Below are 20,945 nucleotides of genomic sequence, written 5' to 3' on the forward strand. Positions count from 1 at the left end.
TGACTCCACAGGCTCCTCTTAAATAACTCATTTCCACTGCTCTCACTCTTGACTTGTGTCCTTCCAGCAATGTCCAAGCTTCACTTCCGTACGTTAGAGCTGGTATCACAATACTGTCATGTAGTAACTTTTTCACTTCCATGCTCACTTCCCTGTTTCTTATCACTGCTTTCAAGGAACCAGCAACCTTTCTTCCCTGCTGTACCCTTTCAAGCACTTCACCCTCCAAACCTCCATCCTTACTCATCACACAAATACTTAAACGTACTCACATTTTCCAATTCCTCACCATCCAACCTCGCTGTACATTCACTAACTTCACCTCTCTCAAAGACCATCACTTTACTCTTCCCTACATTCACCTTTAAGTTCCGTTTCTTACACACTCTCTCAAACTCATCCACCAAGCCTTGCAGCTCCCCTTCGTCTTCACTCAACAACACAGTATCATCTGCAAACAACAGTACAGGAAGTTTCCAAACACTATCCTCTCTCACCAGGGCCACTCCAACATCCACTACCCTACCTTGTACCTCTTTTATTACCCCATCCATGTACAGATTGAACAACCATGGAGACATGACACATCCCTGTTTCAAACCAACTTTCAAAGAGAAAAATTCACTTAGTTCACCATCCACACGCACTGCAGCCTTCGCACCATCGTACATACTCTTCACAGCATTCAACAACTTCCCATCTACTCCATATATCCTTAACACTTTCCACAATCCTTGTCTATCCACCCTGTCATATGCTTTCTCCAAATCCATGAAAGCCGCATACAACTTCTTTCCCTTCTCTAGAAACTTTTCCACTAAAGATCTAAGAATGAATATCTGATCTACACAACCTCTTCCCTTCCTAAAGCCTCCCTGTTCTTCTCCAACTAATTTCTCTGTTCTTTCTCTAACTCTGTCTATAAGTATCCTACCATACACTTTTCCTATTATACTAAGGAGACAAATGCCCCTATGATTACCACACACTTCTTTTTCCCCTTTTCCTTTGTACAAGGGAATAATTATACCTGACTTCCAATCCTCCGGAACTCTACCTTCCTCCCAGGCCAATCTGCACATCTTCCACATCCATTCTACTACTATCTCTCCCCCATGCTTCAGCATTTCACCACACACTCCATCAATTCCTGGGGCTTTCCCCGATTTAACTTTCTTCATTGCTTCCACAACTTCTATCCTACTGATTTCTTCCTGTCTTCTCAACTCCCTCCTTCTCCCAGCCATTCCCCAGCCACTTATACTCACATTACTGTACTTCCATCCTCTACGTTCAACAATTCCTTAAAGTGTTCTCTCCATCTGCTCACTTTTTCTCCCTTCTCCACTAATAATCTACCATTTTTATCTTTCACTTCCCTGCTAACTTCACTTCCACCTTGTCTTACTCTTTTCACTTCTCTCCAGAACATTTTCTTACAGTCCCTCCACTTTACACTCAAATTCCTACCAAATTCTCCATCCACTCTCTTCTTACTCTCTCTTACCAATCTTTTCACCTCTCTCTTCCTTTCCACATATAACTCTCTCTTCAGCCTCTCAACTTCTTCCACGCCCCTATTTCTCATCCATTCATTGTATGCTTTCTTCTTTTGTGCCACAGCCTGTTTCACCTCTTCAGTCCACCATGCTGTTCCTTGCACCCCCCTCCGTCTTCTCTTCCTTCCACACACCACATCACATGCTGCACATATTTCTTCTGTAAATATCTTACACATACCTTCCACGTCTCCCATCTGCTCCAATTCATATTTGCCCAATCGTTCCTCCACTTCTCTCTTATACTCTGTCTTTTTCCCATCCTCTTGTAACCTTTCCACCCTCCTTGCAACTACTCCTTCCTCTCGTCTTTCCCTTCTTCTATTCCTCCATCTTACTTGCATCCTAATTCTGGCCACCACCAAGTAGTGGTCAGAAAGTCCACTCCCCCAACCTCTGTACACTCTTGCATCCTTTACACATCTTCGCATCCTTTCATCCACACACACATAATCAATCATTGCCTTCCTTTCATTCAGTTCGCCACCCACCCTTCTCATCACTTGCCATGTATACCTGTGGATCATTTTATGCCTGAAGAGGGTATTGGCTATCACCAACCCCCTCCCAGCACAAATGTCCACTAACGCACTCCCATTCTCATCTATCTCAGCAGGCACACTCCACTCACCAACTATTCCATCCACCTTCACATTACCAACTTTACCATTCATATCACCAATCAAAAACACTCTCTCATTCCTTCCAAACTTTTCCATGCACACTTCCACATTTGTCCAGAACTCTTCTCTCACTCTTCTAGCACGATCTTGCGTTGGCGCATACACACACACAATCGCCCACATTTGTATTCCAACTTTCAACTTTACCCACACAATCCTTGACCCAACTGATCCATACTGTCTTATGCTCTTCTTCCATCTTTTACTCACAACTATACACACTCCTTCCTTTGCCCTCTCATTCTCATCTACTCCTGCACATATACCCCATCCATACTCCCATTCTCTCACACTTTCTCCTCTCCATTTTGTTTCAGTTATTCCACATACATCCACTTTCGCATCCTCAAGCACCTGGACAATCTCTCTCTCTTTCACCTCATCATTCGCTCCTCTTACATTCCATGTACTCATTACCAAGTCCTTTGTCCGGTCCTGGGTCGTCATCGTTTGGTCAGTCCTTGTCCGAGGCTTCTTGTTTGTTTTTTTAGTTAGTTGTTTTCCGGGGAGGGGCACTAACCCTCCGCCAACCCTTTTAGTCGCCTTTTACGACAAGCAGGGATACTGGGGGAGTATTCTTGAAAACCCCCCTACCCCCAGGGGGTATACACTAATAAATACATTAATACTGCATCAGTTGGCTACAGAACTATTTACAAGCCGGTTGATACGCCTCGATGCCAGATATTGCATACAGCCGCCAGTTACGTCCTGTTTCAGCACTGGACGCTGCATTAAAGAGCCATGTCAGCTCTTTTACTGAGGGAGGTATCTGCATAGATGAACAGTCCTGTTGTGAACTTTCTATTGACAGCAGTTTCACATTCACAGACCCACAATGATACTTCACTTGCATCAAATCTCTAATTATCCACTACTTGAGGCTATTTCTATGAAAGGTCCAACATGCATAAGAATAGGTAACTGGATGACCCCTTCAGTGACCTCAGCTGTCCCAGTGATGATCACAACCAATACAGCAACAACCTCAAAATCTTCACCAAGTGTTGAGATCATTCCTGTGGCAAATACAGCAGCACCAACTTCAACCACAACCCAGTCATCTATGTAAGACAAACCTACTGTACCTATTACCGTATAGGTTTTTTCAATGACTATCGCATTTTGAATGATGTGAACTGATGCTATCTATCTACAGCCCGATGCCCTACTCCCGCAAAGGATGGCCGCAGACGAAAAGCCTCCAGGTTGCTCTGTCACCCATTATTTGACTGCCCTCCCCCCAACTCACTCCCCCCTCCCTCATATTCCTCACAGTTCCATCCCTCCACCCCATCCTCAGTCTCCCCCTCCCTCTCCCACCCTCCACTTCACCTACAAACACCCTCTTAGTCTTTTATTCTCTATTCTCTCCACATGTCCAAACCATCTCAGTGTATTTCACCTAATTTTCTCCATCACATCCATATCCACCCCACAACGTTCTTTCACTTCTTCATTCGTCAACCTGTCCTTCCATGTCACTCCATATGCTCCTCTCAGGTAACTCATTTCCACTGTTCTCATTCTTAACTTGTTCCCCTCTAGCAAGGTCCACGCCTCACTTCCATGCGTCAGGGTAGGGATCACAATACTATCATGCAGTGACTTCTTAACTTCCATACTCATACCTGCCTGAGGGTAAATGAAGATAAAACAAAGGTGATGGTATCTAGTGTTGGTGACAGTATTGTCAAAGAGGGAGACTGGCCACGTGCAGTTTGCCACAATGACGTGGGAAGTACTGTAGTTCCATCTTGTGCAGCGCTTGGGGTAAGTGGTTGCATAAGAGATGTAATGGTATTAGAGGTAGATTGAGAGATAATGCTGATTTCACGTGTGCGATGTGTCGGAGAGAGCATGTGGAGATTGTCAGGTGTGAAAGGACTGATCTTGCAGGTGAGTCTCTCGAGTGTGTGGAAGAGTTTTGTTACTTGGGAGACATGTTATGTGCTGGAGGTGGGGCTGAAGCTGGCCCTGTGGCTAGAGTGAGGAGTGGTTAGAAGAAATTCAGGGAGCTGTTGCCTCTCCAGATATTGTGGGGGCTCTTCCTCCGTGCTAAGGGATCCCTGTATGCATCATGTGTTAGGAGTGTAATATTGTCTGGTAACGAGACCTGGGCAGTAAAGGAAGAGGATATTCAAAGGCTCAATCGTACAAAAATGATAACGATTAGGTGGATGTGCAGCGCATCTTTGAATGTAAGGCCAGGGGAGGCTAGCTTTATGATGGAAGAGCTAAGAGCAAGGATGGAACTTGTGTGTACTGGTGCTGTGATGAGGAGAGGTAGACTGAGATGGTTTAGGTATGTGGAGAGGATGGGGGATGACAACTGGGTGCAGAAAGTGAGAAGTATTAACGCTGGGGATAGGGTTGCAAGAGGCAGACCAAAAAAGACCTGGGACAAGGTCACACAGTGTGACCTCAGGGATACAGAAATCAATAGGGAGGCTGCCAAAGATCAAGCAGCATGGGGAGCCACCAACAGGTGACCATAGCCAATGCATGTAAACATGTTGGAGCCTTTACATTGTGAAATGAAATGAAACAAAACAATTTCATCATCATCATCATCTGGGAGGACAAAAGCCATGACGCACAGTCTCACTCATCCTCTGACTACACCCATGAGGGTCACTTTGTGCAACCCTCCAAGTAGTGACTCTTCCCCCTCTAAGTATCTCTTGATATGAATGATCAACCTGCTCCAGCCATGAGTTCTGCTGCCTTCCCCTCTGTCTCCTCCAACCTAGGTTAACTCTCTCAGAGCCCTGTGGGCAGGGTCACCCTCAGTAAAACAGGCCATGTGCCCATACAGCCTAACTGGAGTTGATGCTGACATATTACAGGTATATCCCGGTTCAACAATGCAATTGGTTAGGTAAAAACCCATCATTAGGTAGGGTATCATATATCAGGGTAGTTTTAACATGTAAAGTAATGGGATGCATTTTTCAGCCTTGGGTTTCCCCCCAACCAAGTCCAAAACCCATCCAAATCAGCCCAAAAACAAGTTTAAAGCCAATTAAAATGGCCTAATAGCTGTAAAAGAAGCTAACCTAAGCCTAAAACCTGTAAATAACTCACTAAAACCAACAAATAAATTCTGAAATTTGTCAAATGTCTGGAAAAAATCAAACTTAGTAAATTGTACCCCAAAATGACAATACTCACCCCAGCTATGGCTAAAACACGTTAAAGTAAGTCTTAAAACTATTTATAAATCAACCTAAACATAATTTTTGTCTTAAATATCATCAAAATTGGTAATTAAAATAAAAACCCATCGTTACACCGGGGTTTGGCCATCATTAGGTGAGGTATGGTGGTACCGTAAACAGGGATGACGTCGGACACGGGGTAACTTTGGACATTATTTGGGTATAAAGTTTAAATGCTACACAAAAATGAGAACTGCAAAACTTTCTCTGGTGGGAATGAGTCATAACACATATCATGATTCTACAGGTTCAGAGGTCTGTGTTATGTCCATCTTGAAGACTGAAACAGAAACAGAGTTAAGATCTGTACTTTAAATATGGTAAAACGTGACGTGGGTATGTGTATGCATTTTGGGGATTTAGAGGGGCGACTTCGGACACTACTTTTAGGGGATTTAAGGGGGTGACTTCGGATGGAGGTTTGGAGGGTGAAGTGCCTGAAAGGGTACAGCAGGGAAAAAAGGTTGCTGGTTCCTTGAAAGCAGTGATAAGAAGCAGGGAAATGAGCATGGAAGTGAAGCTTGGACGTTGCTGGAAGGACACACGTCAAGTGTGAGAGCAGTGGAAATGAGTTATTTAAGAGGAGCCTGTGGAGTCACATGGAGAGGCAGGCTGACAAATGGGGATATAAAGGAACGTTGTGGTGTGGGTGTGGATGTGATAGGAAGCGTTAGGAGGAATACACTGAGGTGGTCTGGCCATGTGGGGAGGATGAAGGGTGAAAGACTGACGAAGAGAGTGTATGTGAGTGAGCTGGAGGGGGGAAGAGGGAGAGGGAGGCCGAGGATGAGATGGAGGGATGGGGTGGAGAGGTATATGAGAGAGGGGGGTGTGAGCTGGAAGCGGGGCAGTGGAATGGCGGGGGACAGGGCAACGTAGAGGCGATTTGTTTGTGGCCACCCCGAACGGGATTCAGGGGTCTGGCAATAGATAGATATATAGACTTCGGACACTACAGCTTAACTAGATTTTCTACTAAATATAACTAATTTTGTACTCTGCATAGTCTGTATGGTAATCTTTTGGTTCTGCATTAATATTACAGATGATATGTGGGATTTAATCAGCAACAATGCCTTGCAATTACAAGAAAAAGGTGGTTTCAACCAGTGATGGTGGGAGACATTATACAGTGGAAAGTCGTGGCACCCTTTTCGAGTGTGCTAGTAAAGATGTTGCAGATGGAAAACTAAGTGCCAGACACGCTGCTAAGAAGTACGATGTTTCCAAGAGTACTTTGCATGACTTTATAAAAAAGAAACATGTAAGAAAACCTGGTGGACAAACTGTGTTAACCCCAGAGGTTAACACTTGCTGATTGGGGTTTGCCCCTGGACACCTTTGAATTGCGCATGTTGATCTAATGCTACTTAAATAAACGTGGAGTTACTGTGAAACAATTAAAAAACAACTTGCCTGGAACTGATTGGTCTTCGTGTTTTTTGTTTCGTCACAAAGACAAACTGGCTCAAAGAATTTCTCAAAATATCAAAGTTGCTCATGCTAAAGTAAGTCCAAGTGTGATCAGTGATTATTTCAGTAACCTTAAAAAGACTGCAAGATGTTCCTCCTAGTAATATTATTAATTACGATGAGACAAACCTCGCAGATGATCCAAGAAGCAAGAAAATCATAGTTTGCCGTGGAGCAAGATATCCGGAAAGGGTGATGAATCGCACTAAATCCAACATCTCCATCATGTTTTCCTGCACAGCATCGGGGAAATTGCTTGCACCATATGTAGCGTACAAAGGAGAAAACTTGTATGACACATGGACGGAAGGTGGCCCATCACATGTGCGATACAACTGAACTGACAGTGGCTGGTTTGATAGCAGCACGATTGAAGACTGGTTCTTCAAAGTTGCCCTCCCATATGCAAAACGTCAGGAAGGCAAAATAGTTATCACTGGTGATAATCTTGTCAGCCATGTGTGTCTATCTGTTGTGACACCTTGTGAAGAATATAACATTGCCATTGTCTTACTGCCTCCTAATTCAACGGATCTCACCCAACCCTTGGATGTTGCTGTTTCCAGACCACTGAAAACTCACTGGAGAATATTCTCACTGAATTCAAAACCTCAGGTATTGGAAGGAGATGTGTATCCCTTCCGAAAGCAGAATTTCCCAAGCTTCTAGGACAACTGCTCATTAAGTAAAATGAGAACATAATGAAGAACATATCCAATGGCTTTTGCAAGTGTGGGATAGTGCCATTTAATCCACATGAGGTGCTATCTCGTCTATCACAACCTACCGGTACGAGTACTGATACAACTGCCACTACAGATACTTCACATCAAGACTACCTCTAGTCATTCAACAACCCCAAACCGTGCAGAAAGTCAAAGAGGTGACTTTGCTGCAGACTTCGATGCTTCACTAGTCTCTGTTCTTTCAGAATTGAGGTATGGACAGAAAGAATCACGCCCCCGGAAGAGGAAGTTAAATGTTCCTTCAGGCAAGAGTGTGAAAGCTAAGCAACTAAGGCAATGGACAGATACTGAAACCACAAGTTGTACAGATTCTGATGTTTGCACAGCAGAGACACATGAGAATAGTACTGGTAGCATTGTAGATATAGAGGCAAGACCCTCAACATCACATGGAACTTGTCCAGAGTCACTCATTTCACCAGGGTCTGTTACAAACCTGACAAAAGTTGAAGATGACATGATAAATGAAGCAGAGATCCCTGTTTTCGATGTAAGAGGAGATGAAATGATAATAAGTGCAGTGAGTCCACCAGAAGAGGATTCAGCCGAAGTAAGGCCAAGAGAAGACACAAGTTCAAGAGAACAGGTACAAGCTGAAGCAGCTGGAACTACAGGAGCAAGTACTGGTGAGACAGCAGAGACAGATGTGTGGCATACTCCAAAGCTACATGAATGGGTAATTGTTCAAATCTCAGAAGAGAAAAGAAAGAAGAAGAAATATTTTGTAGCTATAGTCACAGAAGTTGTGCCAACACTGAATGTTCGGTTCTTAAAACATGTCAGAGATACAAAAAATGTTTTTGTTACTTCTAATGTTCCCGGTGATGAAATGCGTGTCATAGATGAGTCAGATATTGTAATGTATTTACAGGAACCACTCGTGGACAAACGAGAACGAATGATTTTTGACCTTGATGTTAATTCATGGCCACACTAAATCACCATGATCTAAAATGCCAGGTGTACAGTACAGTATTCTTTTCATTTTTCTAGTGTGAGATAAAGATAAAGTATATTCTTTTCATTTTTCTAGTCTGAGAAGAGATATTATTTAGTTTAGCTTAGTTAGTTTAATCTGAGAAGAAATATTATTTAACTTTTGATATCTTTAAATATTTTGTCTTGAAGTCTTTTTTGGCCAAACCACTATTCTCCATTTTTTTCTTTCAAACTAAAGTTCCTGTTACATTTTGATGTGTTCTCAATATATTCAAGCTCATAGTAGAGCCTTAAACTAGCAGACAGGGTTGTAATCCCAATAGTCTTGAAAGTGTTGTCGTATGTAAGTTCAGAATCTGTCTATTTTTTTCAGTCATTTTACAAAAATTCCCTTATACTGTTGGGTGATGATTATTATAGAAACTAAATTTTGCTGTATAGCTTGATGCTTTTTCTTTAATATTATACTTAAAAGGAGGACATCAGCTTGTAAATTTCTTATTGTCAGTAAATCTTTTCTTTGAAAACACCAACAGATATATCAAAATATTAAAATCAGTTGCTCTGTATTTTTCTGTAATTTTTGCCGCATTCTTTTTAAAAACTCCCAAGGTGTCCGAAGTCCCCCCAGACTTGTCCGGAAATGCAACCGAGCTACTAGAGGCCTGTTTCAGTGTATTTTAAAGGGCTGTCCAAAGTCACCCAAAAATGGGGTGACTTCGGACACCTGTAAACTATTTTTTTTCTAGAATAATGGAGATACTGAGGTTTTTGTGCTGATAGGTACTGAAAGGTTACCGTCTCACGCACGTATGTAATACAGTACTTAACATATGAATTTGGCCCACATATTTTGTAGCAGGTTGAAAAAACCCTCAAAATCATCCGAAGTCACCCCAGTTTACGGTATTTCTACCTCCATCATTAACCCCTCTGGTATGCAATTCTCCAGCCTCGACTACCCCCCAGGATGCAAAAACGGGCCTGTTTTTTGACTTTCTCAAAGGTTAAAAGCTTTATGCCCAATTTATAGAGCTTGAATTACACACCTGAAACGCAAACCCCACCCTTCTAGACCCAATAGTTACCGAGCTATGGCTCGTCAAAGTTGATAATAGTTACCCATCACGGCCCCGGCAAGAAAGAAAATACACTGCTGGCACCTGTTTTCATCACAAAAATACGTACAAAAATCACCAAAATCAATTTTTTTTGGTGTAGATAGATGCTATAAACCACTGTAATGTCTAACTATCTATCTATCTCGAGACGCCTTAATCCTTTATACAGGGTGGCCACAAACAAATCGCCTCCATGTCACCGTCCCCCGCCTTTTCACTGCCCTGCTCCCAGTTCATACATCCCTCTCTCATATGGTACCTCTCCACTCCATCCCTCCATCTCATCCTTGGCCTTCCCCTCCCTCTCTCCCTTTCCACCTCACTCTCATACCAGTACACTCTCCTCATCAGTCTCTCAATCTCCATCCTCTCCACATGGCCAAACCACCTCAGTGTGTTTCTCCTAATGCTTCCTATCACATCCACACCACAACGCTCCTTCACATCCTCATTTGTCAGTCTGTCCCTCCATGTGACTCCACAGGCTCCTCTCAAATAACTCATTTCCACTGCTCTCACTCTTGACTTGTGTCCCTCCAACAACGTCCAAGCTTCACTTCCATACGTCTGAGTTAGTATCACAATACTGTCATGTAATAACTTTTTCACTTCCATGCTCACTTCCCTGTTTCTTATCATTGCCTTCAAGGAATGTGTAATGTGCTTAGAAAAAAATAAAATGGTGACAACCCCCCCCAATAAATATGATAAATAGTAAGAATGATCCTCCCCTCCTCTCCTCTCCCCATACCTCCAATCCCCTCCCCTTCCCTTCCCTTCCTTTCCCTCCCCTCCTCTCCCCTCCCTGTTGAGCTGTCAAATCTAGCTGGGGAAAAGGATCATGACCCCCCCCCCATAAAAACATGATAAATAGTAAAAATTATCCTCCCCTCCCCATATCTCCAGTCCCCTCCCTCCCCTCCTCTCTCCTCACCTTCCCTCCCCCCTTTCCCCTCCGCTCCAAGCTGTGAAATCTAGCTAGGAAAAATATTTTTTTTTTTTTTAGTGGATTTTGAATAAAGACAGCTAAAATAATTGTGGTGGGCATATCTGTATGCAGACACAAATAAATTACAGGTATTGATTCAAAAACACGCGCCATAAAGAATAAAAAATATGCAAAATATTTGACGCTGGGGAGGTAAAGATACTATGTGCTAGGGGATGGAGGGTGGGGGTTGGGGTGGGGGGTGGTGGTAAAGCTAGGAGGGGGTGTATGGGGATGGAGGGATGGGAGGAGACCACCACAAGACACAAAGGAAGGGCCCAAGTGGAGTACAAGGACATGGAGGGAGGGTTAGGGGGAAATACCCTCCCTCCAGATGACTGGGGGGGATCCACATGGGAGGGGAGGGATGCATGAAGAGGGTGTGGGAGGGGTGGTGGTGGTGAGAACAGTGGGAGGTAGGGTAGTAACAAGGAAGTGGGGCAAAGAGACGTGGCGAGAGGGGGGTGGGGGGATAAACCCACCACCGCCTGGGTACGAGCCTGGGTCCCCCTTACGGTGTGTCCAACACTTAGTTCTGATTGGTTAGAAGCCATCTACATCACAGCCAGGGTGGAGCCATATGCCACCAGTATTTTGTGGATGTTGCACAATTGGCGTTGCTCGTCTTTTTAAGAAATTGCACAAAAAGACCGATTGTCGAGCTTAGTACTTTAGGGGTTAAGCTGGGGTATCGCATCTTGGGGAATCGGATATTGGGGTACTACTGTATCTCTCTCTCTCTCTCGCTCTTTAGAATTACACCTTACTAATGGAGATTTTTTTTTTTTTTTTTAAGGTGTCCGGCTCTAGGCACAGGCTTCACAGCCTGCTCCCATGGCCAAGTAGTCCTCCTACATACCATACACCTCTACATGTCACCACTTCAGCACTAACACCCGTTGTCCATACTAAATACAGAACATGCTAGGGCTGTCTCATACAAGACTGGTGTATTGGTATTAACGAGGGTGTTTTTACGACGTCAGAGGGTCTTCTAGTGGATCAGTAGTCTGATTTTATGAAATTCAAATCCTTAAACTGTTCCCTGTCCCATCTGGGATTTGAACCTGGGTCTGGTTGGACTGCAGACCACCTCTCTGCCGATCGAGCCACTGCCTCCCCCCAAATGATATCAGTATGCTGCTGCAGTTTTAAACAAATTCTCCTGCATCATCATCCATCAGAAATTCATTTTCTCAGTACTGATCAGGCTTAAAAAAAAAAAAAAAAAAAAAAAAAAAAAAAAGGAAACTGTTAGGTCCACTTCCATTAGGTTCAGCTGATGGGTCAGCTCAGTTTTAACACAGAGCTATGAGTTGGACACCCACTCCCCCCCACTCCTTATTTTTTATATTATTTTTGCAATTTTTTTTAATGTCTGACTCTGGGCAAAGACTTTAAGGGCTTTCCCCAGGACATATCCCCAAGGTCCAGTAGTCCTCCTACATCTCCACATGTCACCACTTCAAAACTAACACCCACCGTCCATACTGAATACATGCCATGGCTGTCTCATACAGGACTGGTGTATTGGCATTAGCGGGGGTGTTTTTATGACATGTCTGCGGGTCTTCAGGCAGATCAGTAAACTCTACTTTTTATGAAATTCAAATCCATTAACTGTTCCCTGCCCCAGTGGGGATCTGAACTGGGATCCATTAGGACTGCAATTCTATCTACACTGTATTCCTACAGACTCACAATCTGAAGGAAAGTAGCTTTGGCAGTCTGCATATGCAACACAAATAGTTATGTGTTGAATTTTGACTGCAGAAAGTGATTGGAAAAAATTACATACTGTATACCTGTACCTATTTTGGGGTATTTAAAAGGAGCCACCAGTTTGCCTGTGGCAACCTGTAACTGACTGGATGCTTCAATTACCAATAATCTTGCCGACAAGACGCATCAGTGTATCAAACATTCAACTCTATACGAAACATGATGATGCAGCCTAACCTAACCCAACTACCTAACAGAGGGGCTTTGCCCCACCAGAACCTCTGTAATTTGAACGACCTAGGATTGCCACTTAACCTAACCTTAGAGAGTCCCTGAATATGTATCAGGCCAAATCCCAGTCAACTTACTGAACCTAATCCAATCTATCAAAACCTAACCTAACAATCAGCTGAAATTAACCAAACCTAAAATATCGGTAGAGAATTTGAAATTACGCCAAATGTGAGACGTGTACAGTACGTGGAATTTGGAAGCAAGTTCTGCTATTGGTGGTAGCTTCATCAGGGTGACCGTATGTGTGATATAAACAAGACTACAGTACGTATTTCACAGGTAAAATTTTAAAAAATGCCCTGTATCTGTAATAGCCTATGAAGCATGGCAAGTAACCTGTGAATGACCAATTTCAACGGGAAATAAGGAAAGACTGTGCCCATTTGGCAGACTTAAAAAAAAAAAAAAAAAAAACAGAACTACTTAACGGTGAATTAACTAAATGGTAAGCACATCAATCTAACTGCTCATCAGTTAAATATAATTCCAAAAATTCACCAAATGCTAGCAGAATGCAAAAGGGAACTCCCAAAGTCAATGGCTGTACAAAAGTAAAAACTGACCTCTCCCTCCTGCCAGTAGTTTTCCACTCCAATGTTCTTCCTCCTTCACCATTACCACTACCAGCAATAAAACTGCCGGAACTCGTAATTTAAGCAAGTCTGACTGTCGTCCTACAATTAAGTACAGATTACTGTAATAATGTTATTAGGGCGTGTGGAAATTTGACGAATTTCAATCAACCACGCTCACACATAACAATCTCACGTTAGAAAAATAGCTGAGCACTTATATCTACTCAATCAAATGTCAATAATTCTGATAACGAGAAACCTGTATTCAGGGAAATAACAGAAATCGAGCAAAGCTAAAATAATCTATATATGAATCAAACTTCTGCTCTGCTGTCAAAACCTCAACACTACTCGAGGGAAATTCCTCCTACTATGCTACCACAAATAACGCCTGAGGTCCTTTTTCCCTCCTGGAAAGCCCCAGGTTAAAAGCAACAAATCACAGACGCACAACACTCACCATCTTATTGGGAACCGAGTGAAAAATGTGCCGAGATACAGAGAATCGCTACGCTCGCCTAGCATCCGCCCACCATCACTAACGTGTTTTATTCCAGGATGGTGGAGTCGCAGCTTTGATTTCTGTACCCACCTAATCTGTAAATGAAATTAAGTTCATTACTGTAATAAGATTTGACCTCACAAGGTCATTTCTGTAACCAACTGACGTTAAGATTTTATTATGCACCACAAAATTCATTGCATTTTGCATTCCTGCATGTATTGTAAGATAGATTAAGCGACCAATGACTGAAACGGTAGATCATACTGGGGGAAAAAAAATTGCTTTCATGTCAAGTGGCTTTGGATTAATAATTGGAGTTTTCATAATAATTAAAATTAATACTGATTCTGTTCATATAATTACAATCTATTTTACTTAATTTGAGTATAACGTGGATTTCACAATTAGGATAATATATTTTTTTCTATTTACAGACGGTATGAAGGTATGAAGGTGATGAAGGTACCTCAAAATTATCAGGAAATATTGGTCGGACGTATCAGCTGACGCCTCCACTTGATTTTTTTTTTTTTTTTTAAGTATACTGGTGTTGCTATAGTCAGGTATTAATGAATACTTAAACGTTTTTCCGTTCTCCCTCTGAAGGTGCTCACGCTGTTCCTCAGCATTTTCAAGGACATAATAAGTAGGAGTATGAATAAAAATAACAACTTCAAATTTTTATAAACTTCTCTTATCCTGAGGCTGAGAGAGCAGGAAAATACTTTATTGATCTTTAATAGCTTTCTTTCCAGTCACTCATTATAACATCAGTTTCTACATTTAAACTCGTATATATCCACCAATCTATATGAAAATAGTGACAAGCAATACTAAACATGATTTTAAGCCAGTTTATTTTCTTTTATTACTTACAAAATTTATTGAAAGTGTAGACAAAAGAACCACTGAACCGTCAGTAGTGTTGTTTGTGGTTTACCCAAACACAAACGCTGTATGTATAGAGATGTTTTAAAACCTTCTAAATTAAATACTTGTTACACTTGAAATTGATTATGGGCAAGAGGTAAGGGATCCTCTATGTGATGTACTGGAAACAGCCGCAAATTAAGCACGCAATACACTCAGAATAAGCGAGACTTTAAGGAGGCTGTCTGGAGAAACCAAGACAGCTTCCAAGTTCTGAACGCGGGAGTGCGTGGAAGTGTTACAAATACAGTAAATTACGGGTGATTTGAACCGGAAAGGTGCAAGAGAAGATCCAAGAAGCTTCCGTGAGACTGGTTAGGGGACGTGTGGTGTTTGTGAGGGAGAGGTGGAGGTGATAGGTGGTGTGTGATGGCTGGGACCCTGTAGCCTGCACCGCTTCCCCTGCTTTCTTCGGAAGTGAGGCGTCTTTGTAGGGAAGGTAAGCAGTTCGTAATGATGAAACTGTTGGTTGATCAGGAGAATAGCCATGAAAAATTCTCTCTTCTTTGATGTCATACCCTGAGTTTGTCTTCTTGGTCAATCAGCCGTTTCGGACATCCGTGGATTTTGATACTGGGTTCTTTTTTTCTGGCGTTTTTGGGGTATTTTTGCGGTTTCGGACAGTCACGCATCTTGGTTGTCAGGTTAGGTTAGATTAAATGGTCAATTTTTACACGTTGCCCTCATCCGATTTTTTCATCCAACATGAGTGTTTCCTGTTGTTTTTGGTGTGATTCGATCGATTTTGACCTTTGTTTTTATCGCAAGTTGCTAGTTTTTGTTGAACACCACTAGCGACTTCCGATGGAAAGGACCGGTCCAACTCAACAAAAATCACACCAAAAACAACAGAAAACACTCAGGTTGGATGCCTGTTATCACGTGAAACGTATTTTTTTTCGGTTCTTCTCCCTCCCCCCAAGAATACTGGGGGACATGTGGGAAACCGGGGTTTTGGGTGGGGGAAAAACGCAAGAGCAAGTAATTTCCTACTGGAACTTATCAAAATCAAACGAGAAACACTAAAATCCTTCGGAAGAAAATAATTTTAAGCTTCTTAGGGAGTTCGTGTTTCCTAACTGGGGGGCTCTGCCCCCCAGATCCCCCAACCCTGGCCGTGCTTCCTAACCGGGGGGCTTCACCCCCGAGACCCCCCATGACATTAACCAAACTTCATCTAACCTAACCTAACCTGGTGTAAATAGGAAAAAATACATTTACCTAGCAGTTTACAATTACTCGTCTGCATCTGAAGAGTCGTCTGTAGCTGTAACAGCAGCTGGTGATGGGCAACAGTGCAACACTTTCTGATCCTCACGTAAAATGAGACTTTTGCCTTGATTTGGGTACTTTGTTCTTGTTGATGGTAAAATATCATGCGATCGCACGAAGGCTACAGTTTTATTTTCTTGCTGGTAGAACTGTGAAATAGCAGTGAAGTAATAACTTTTGCAGGCTTTCCAGTCCATGGTTGGAGATGAACTGACTTTCAAATCTTGCGGGCCCTAGTGTGGGGCATTTGAAATTCTACTTTGTGATTGGCAGATTCATGTGCTACGCATGCACTTTATCCACCCACACACATAACACACCAACGAACACACACAACTGTCCGACCACGGCAGGGAAAATCTCTCTCTCTCTCATATAGAAAATGTGTAATAAACTGCATAACTCATCAACGGTTGATTTAAGACGGAAGTGGCATAGAAGAAAAAATGCTTAGAATTGCATAAAGTATAAGGTGAGTTAGCCACTTTTGTTGTCAGTGAGTTGGGTGTAAGTACGAAATAATATCACCTATCTGTGATTGTGACTGGCAGAAGTAAATCGCGTGTAACTCGTTTATTATCAATTTGCGAGAGAAATGTCATAGAAGAAAAGATTCTTAGAATGACCAATTCTACTAGAAAATGTTAACGAAAAGTCGAAAATCGGATGAGGGCAACGTGTAAAATTTGACCGATTGAATTGGATCAGATTAGTTAGCCTACAGAAGATTAGAGAAGGTCTATGAGGTTATGTTTGAGATTAACCCCTAATGCGTGGACAATGGACAGCCGACCCTGCCTGGGTGGCGGGGTCCGATCGCGCTCTGAGTACCTGTAGGAAAATATTAGCCAAAAATCAGAGATTAACCCTAGAACATTATACTTGGTATGGCAGATAGTACTTACATTCAGCTTTCTCCAGAGACAGGTGTTGAGCCTTCATGGACTACCCAAGGACTTGTGGAGACTTGCAAAGTTGGGCAACAAAATCTTCACTTTCATACCTCCAGCAACCCGGTTTCCCCTCTACCACAGCCTCATTCTGTCACAGTAAACTTTATACTACAACGTACAGGTAGTTTGGAATCCGTATTTGTACAATAAGCACTGAAAATAAGGCTAAAATCAATGAAGTGTACGGCCGACATGCAGCGCGGCGGCGGTCTTCCCGTCACTCAACAAACATTTCCATTTTCACATCTAAAAACACGTATACTACATTATTTTCAATCATATTACTTCCCAAAAGATCACCGCAGCGCGCTTTTTATTCTGCCTTACGCCCGTCACTTTATTCTCATTCCTGTCGGCCGCTCGCACTGACTCGGAAGAGCTAGAACTCGCCATAATGTCACTTTGAAAGCCTGTGGTAAACTGACGCTAAACAGGGGTAAACCGTGCAAATAAAAGCTAGTGTGACAACTGGGGAAACAAGCGTTTCCTATTAGCATAAACTGCTTGTGAGAGGAGAACGCAGATTTACAGTTCTGAGCAGTCAGAGCGCTGCCATGTATCACAGCCAGGCTGGCCGGGCCGTGTGGGGGGGGGGGAAACGCAATACTTGGCAACAACGGAGGTCAGTAGTACAAAGGTAAAGTATGCTAATTGTAGCTAAAGGGTGGTGGTACTGATAGACAATACCATCTGGAACATCCTTGCTCGCGTTTATTCAAAATTAACTTGAATCCCAAACGCGACGCTCTGCCGTTATGTCTTTTTTGGAGAGCGTCGCAAACGCGACGACCCACGTTTTAGGGGTTAAGTTAGCTATACCCTGTTTTTTTTATTGAGGTGAAGATGCACTTGACAGGTTGATGATGTCTGGCTGAATGCAGCATATCCAAAAAATATTTACTAACCCAAATTTTCCTCTCACATATTTATTGTTAGTATATAGATTATGAAGCAATGTTGCATTCAGCCAATAATCACCAATCTGTCAAGTGAATCTTTGCCTCGATAAAAAAAACAGTATAGGTTGGGTTAGATAAAACAGAATAACCCTGACTGTCTAAAAGTGCAAATTTACTGTTCTTTGTTGTGAATCACTCTAAATTAACATTAAAACCAGTTGCAAATCTACCATTTCCAAGTTTTCAGTTCAGTTGCCTTTGTAACGACAATCCCTGATATGCTCTTCCTCCTATTATTCTTTCCTGCTTTTTCTTCTTTTTGTTTTCTTTATGGTCTGTATTTTTTTTTTTTCCCTTATTTTCCAAAAACTATGTAGTGTTCTCTTTGTCTCTTCTATTCTGTCATTGTCGAATTAAGATTTGGTACGGTATTATTTTACAAGTTGCCAATATGCAGTTCAGGGGTATTAACACCATAAATGCATAGTATATTACCTAAGAATGCTAATGAACCCCCCATAACCCTGTTCAGAAATTGATATATATACAGTGATAATGAATTTAATTAACCCCCCCCCCCAAAAAAAAAAAAAAAAACGTACCTTGGATCTTGATTCGGCCAGTCCGTATAAAAAATGCGTGCATTCATACTTGTGTTTATCCTTCTGTTGACTGTGCATGCGTCTGCTAGGTTTGTTTCAGCCACTCATAGGCATACTTTAGGTCACGTGATTATATTCTACCAATGAGTTTGAAGTGCAGGCTTTGATTCCTTCTGGATGGAAAATTCAAATCCTTCTAGCTCTGGCATCCAATGAGGTAGGACGTAATCTAAGCACTGGGTGTAATGTTGATTATTTACGCATTATTAAGCGTTTCCACTCGGAACCGGAGGAAGCCTTTGAGTTATTGAGAAAACATGGTGTATTTTTTCTGGTAGTTTTTGATGACATCTGAGTGATTTTGACCTTCATTTTTGTCAGAAATGCTTCATTTTGCCTCTTTTCCAATCATGAACTTTGGATGAGGAGGTGAAATGAAGCATTTTCGGCAGAAAACGAAGGCAAAAATCACTCAAATTGCACCAAAAACCACCAGAAAAATACACTGGACAACCTGGACCGTCCTCTAAGGTAAGCATTCCGCTACAGCATGTTAGGTTTTGTATCTCTAGGGTAAGCATTCCCCTTGGATAGGTTAGGTATGGTGGGTTAGGTTTGGTTAGGTTTAGTGTGTTTGGTGAGGTTATGTTACGTATTCCTTTAGGATAGGTTAGGTATGTTGGGTTAGGTTTAGTGTGTTTGGTGAGGTTACATTACATATTCCTCTAGGATAGGTTAAGCATGTTGGGTTAGGTTTGGTTAGGGTTAGCGTGTTTGGTGAGGTTATGTTACGTATTCCCATAGGATAGGTTAGGTATGTTGGGTTAGGTTTAGTGTGTTTGGTGTGGTTACGTTATTTATTCCCCTAGGATAGGTTAGGTTTGGTTAGTTAGGCTATACTGTAGTGTGTTTGGTGAGGTTACGTTACGTGTTTGGTTAGGTTTCGTCTGTTCCATCACGTTAACTGGTGGTGCAGTATATTTTTCTGGTGGTTTTTGATGCAATTTGAGTTGTTGTTTTTAATTCTTTTTTTTTTTTTTGGAAAATGCTTGATTTCACCTACTTATCCAACCAAAGTTCGTGATTGGAAAAGAGGGGAAATGAGGCATTTCCGACAAAAATGAAGGTCAGAAACATTCAGATCACATCAAAAACTACCAGAAGAATATATTGCACTACCTAGGGGATGTATTGGCAACTTGTAAAAATTTACCGTACCTTACCAAAAAGTTCCCTATATATAACTTGTTCCTCTTCTTCTTCATAAGGTTGTTGAAGTCTTGCACATTTCTGTCTTTCTGTTGCAGGGGCTGGACACCACATAATGAAGTGCATCAAATATACTCTTTCTTCTCCACAACTATCACAAATTGTCTCTTCATTTTTAAATAAATTCCTATCCTTCAAACTCAGATTGTTTGACCTACACTTAAGCAATATTGAATCTATTCTATTACCGTACTGTACACCCATTCTTGTCTTCCAGTTTCTCTTTTCCATTCTTAATAAGTTCTCAGACTTGTTTTTTCACTCATTTCCTGCTTCCACACATCTGTGCCCCATTCTCTCATTCTCTTTTTTATTTCTTCACAAGTTGCATTACCCATAATTCCACTCTCTCTTCCTGCACTTTTCTGATCTTTTATAAGCTCATTCAGCCACATTCTCTTCCCCTGTTCACTCATTTCGTCAATTGTACTCCTCAAGTCCTCCATCTGTCTATTGCCAGATGCCTTAATCGCATAAGGGGTGGGCACAAACAAATCACCTCATGCCGCCCTGTCTCCTGCCATTTCACTGCCTTTCTCCCAGTTCTCAACCCCCCCTCTCTCTCATATACCTCTCCATTCCATCCCTCCATCTCATCCTTGGCCTCCCCCTCCCTCTCCCCCCTCCACCTTACTCACATACTCTCTCCTCATCAGTCTCTCGCTTTCCATCTTCTCCGCATGGCCAAATCACCTCATTGTGTTTCTCCTAACGCTTCCTATCACATCCACATTCACACCTCAATGCTCCTTCACTTCCTCGTTTGTCAGTCTGTCACTCCATATGACTCCACATGCTCCTCTCACATAACTCATCTCCAAGATTATTGGGAGGTGGAGAAGAGATTTAGGAAGTGGAGAGATGGTATGGGGCACAAGGGCTTAAGGGTAAATGCAGATAAAACAAAAGTGATGATATCTAGGGTTGGTGGCGGTACTGTCAGAGACGAGGGAGAGTGGCCATGTGCAGTTTGCCACTAGGGCATGGGAAGTAATTCCATCTTGTGCAGTGTTTGTGATAAATGGGTACACAAGAGATGTAGTGGTATCAAAGGTAGACTATGAGATAATGCTGATTTTATGTGTACAGTGTGTCGGGGAGAGCAGGTGGAGATTGTCAGGTGTGAAAGGATTGAACTTGCTGGTGAATCTCTTGAGTGTGTAGAAGAGTTTTGTTATTTGGGAGACATGTTGT

General features: G+C 42.2%; 1 protein-coding gene across 2 annotated transcripts in view; it reads right to left on the reverse strand.

Annotated features, from left to right (window-relative positions):
- AP-2sigma (adaptor protein complex 2, sigma subunit) overlaps positions 1-13,864 on the reverse strand; it is a 53,635-nt gene extending 39,771 nt beyond the window's left edge. For both annotated transcript variants that reach the window (XM_080278007.1, XM_080278008.1), the window contains exon 1: positions 13,782-13,864. In XM_080278007.1, coding sequence (XP_080134133.1) covers positions 13,782-13,784 — 3 coding nt within the window. In that variant the 5' untranslated portion in view covers positions 13,785-13,864. The remainder of the gene's footprint in view (positions 1-13,781) is intronic.
- Positions 13,865-20,945: the final 7,081 nt, after the last annotated feature.

The sequence above is a fragment of the Coenobita brevimanus genome, chromosome 71 (genome assembly GCF_032717465.1).
Source record: "Coenobita brevimanus isolate Jiangsu-jjx chromosome 71, ASM3271746v2, whole genome shotgun sequence".
Classification (NCBI taxonomy): Eukaryota; Metazoa; Arthropoda; class Malacostraca; order Decapoda; family Coenobitidae; genus Coenobita; species Coenobita brevimanus.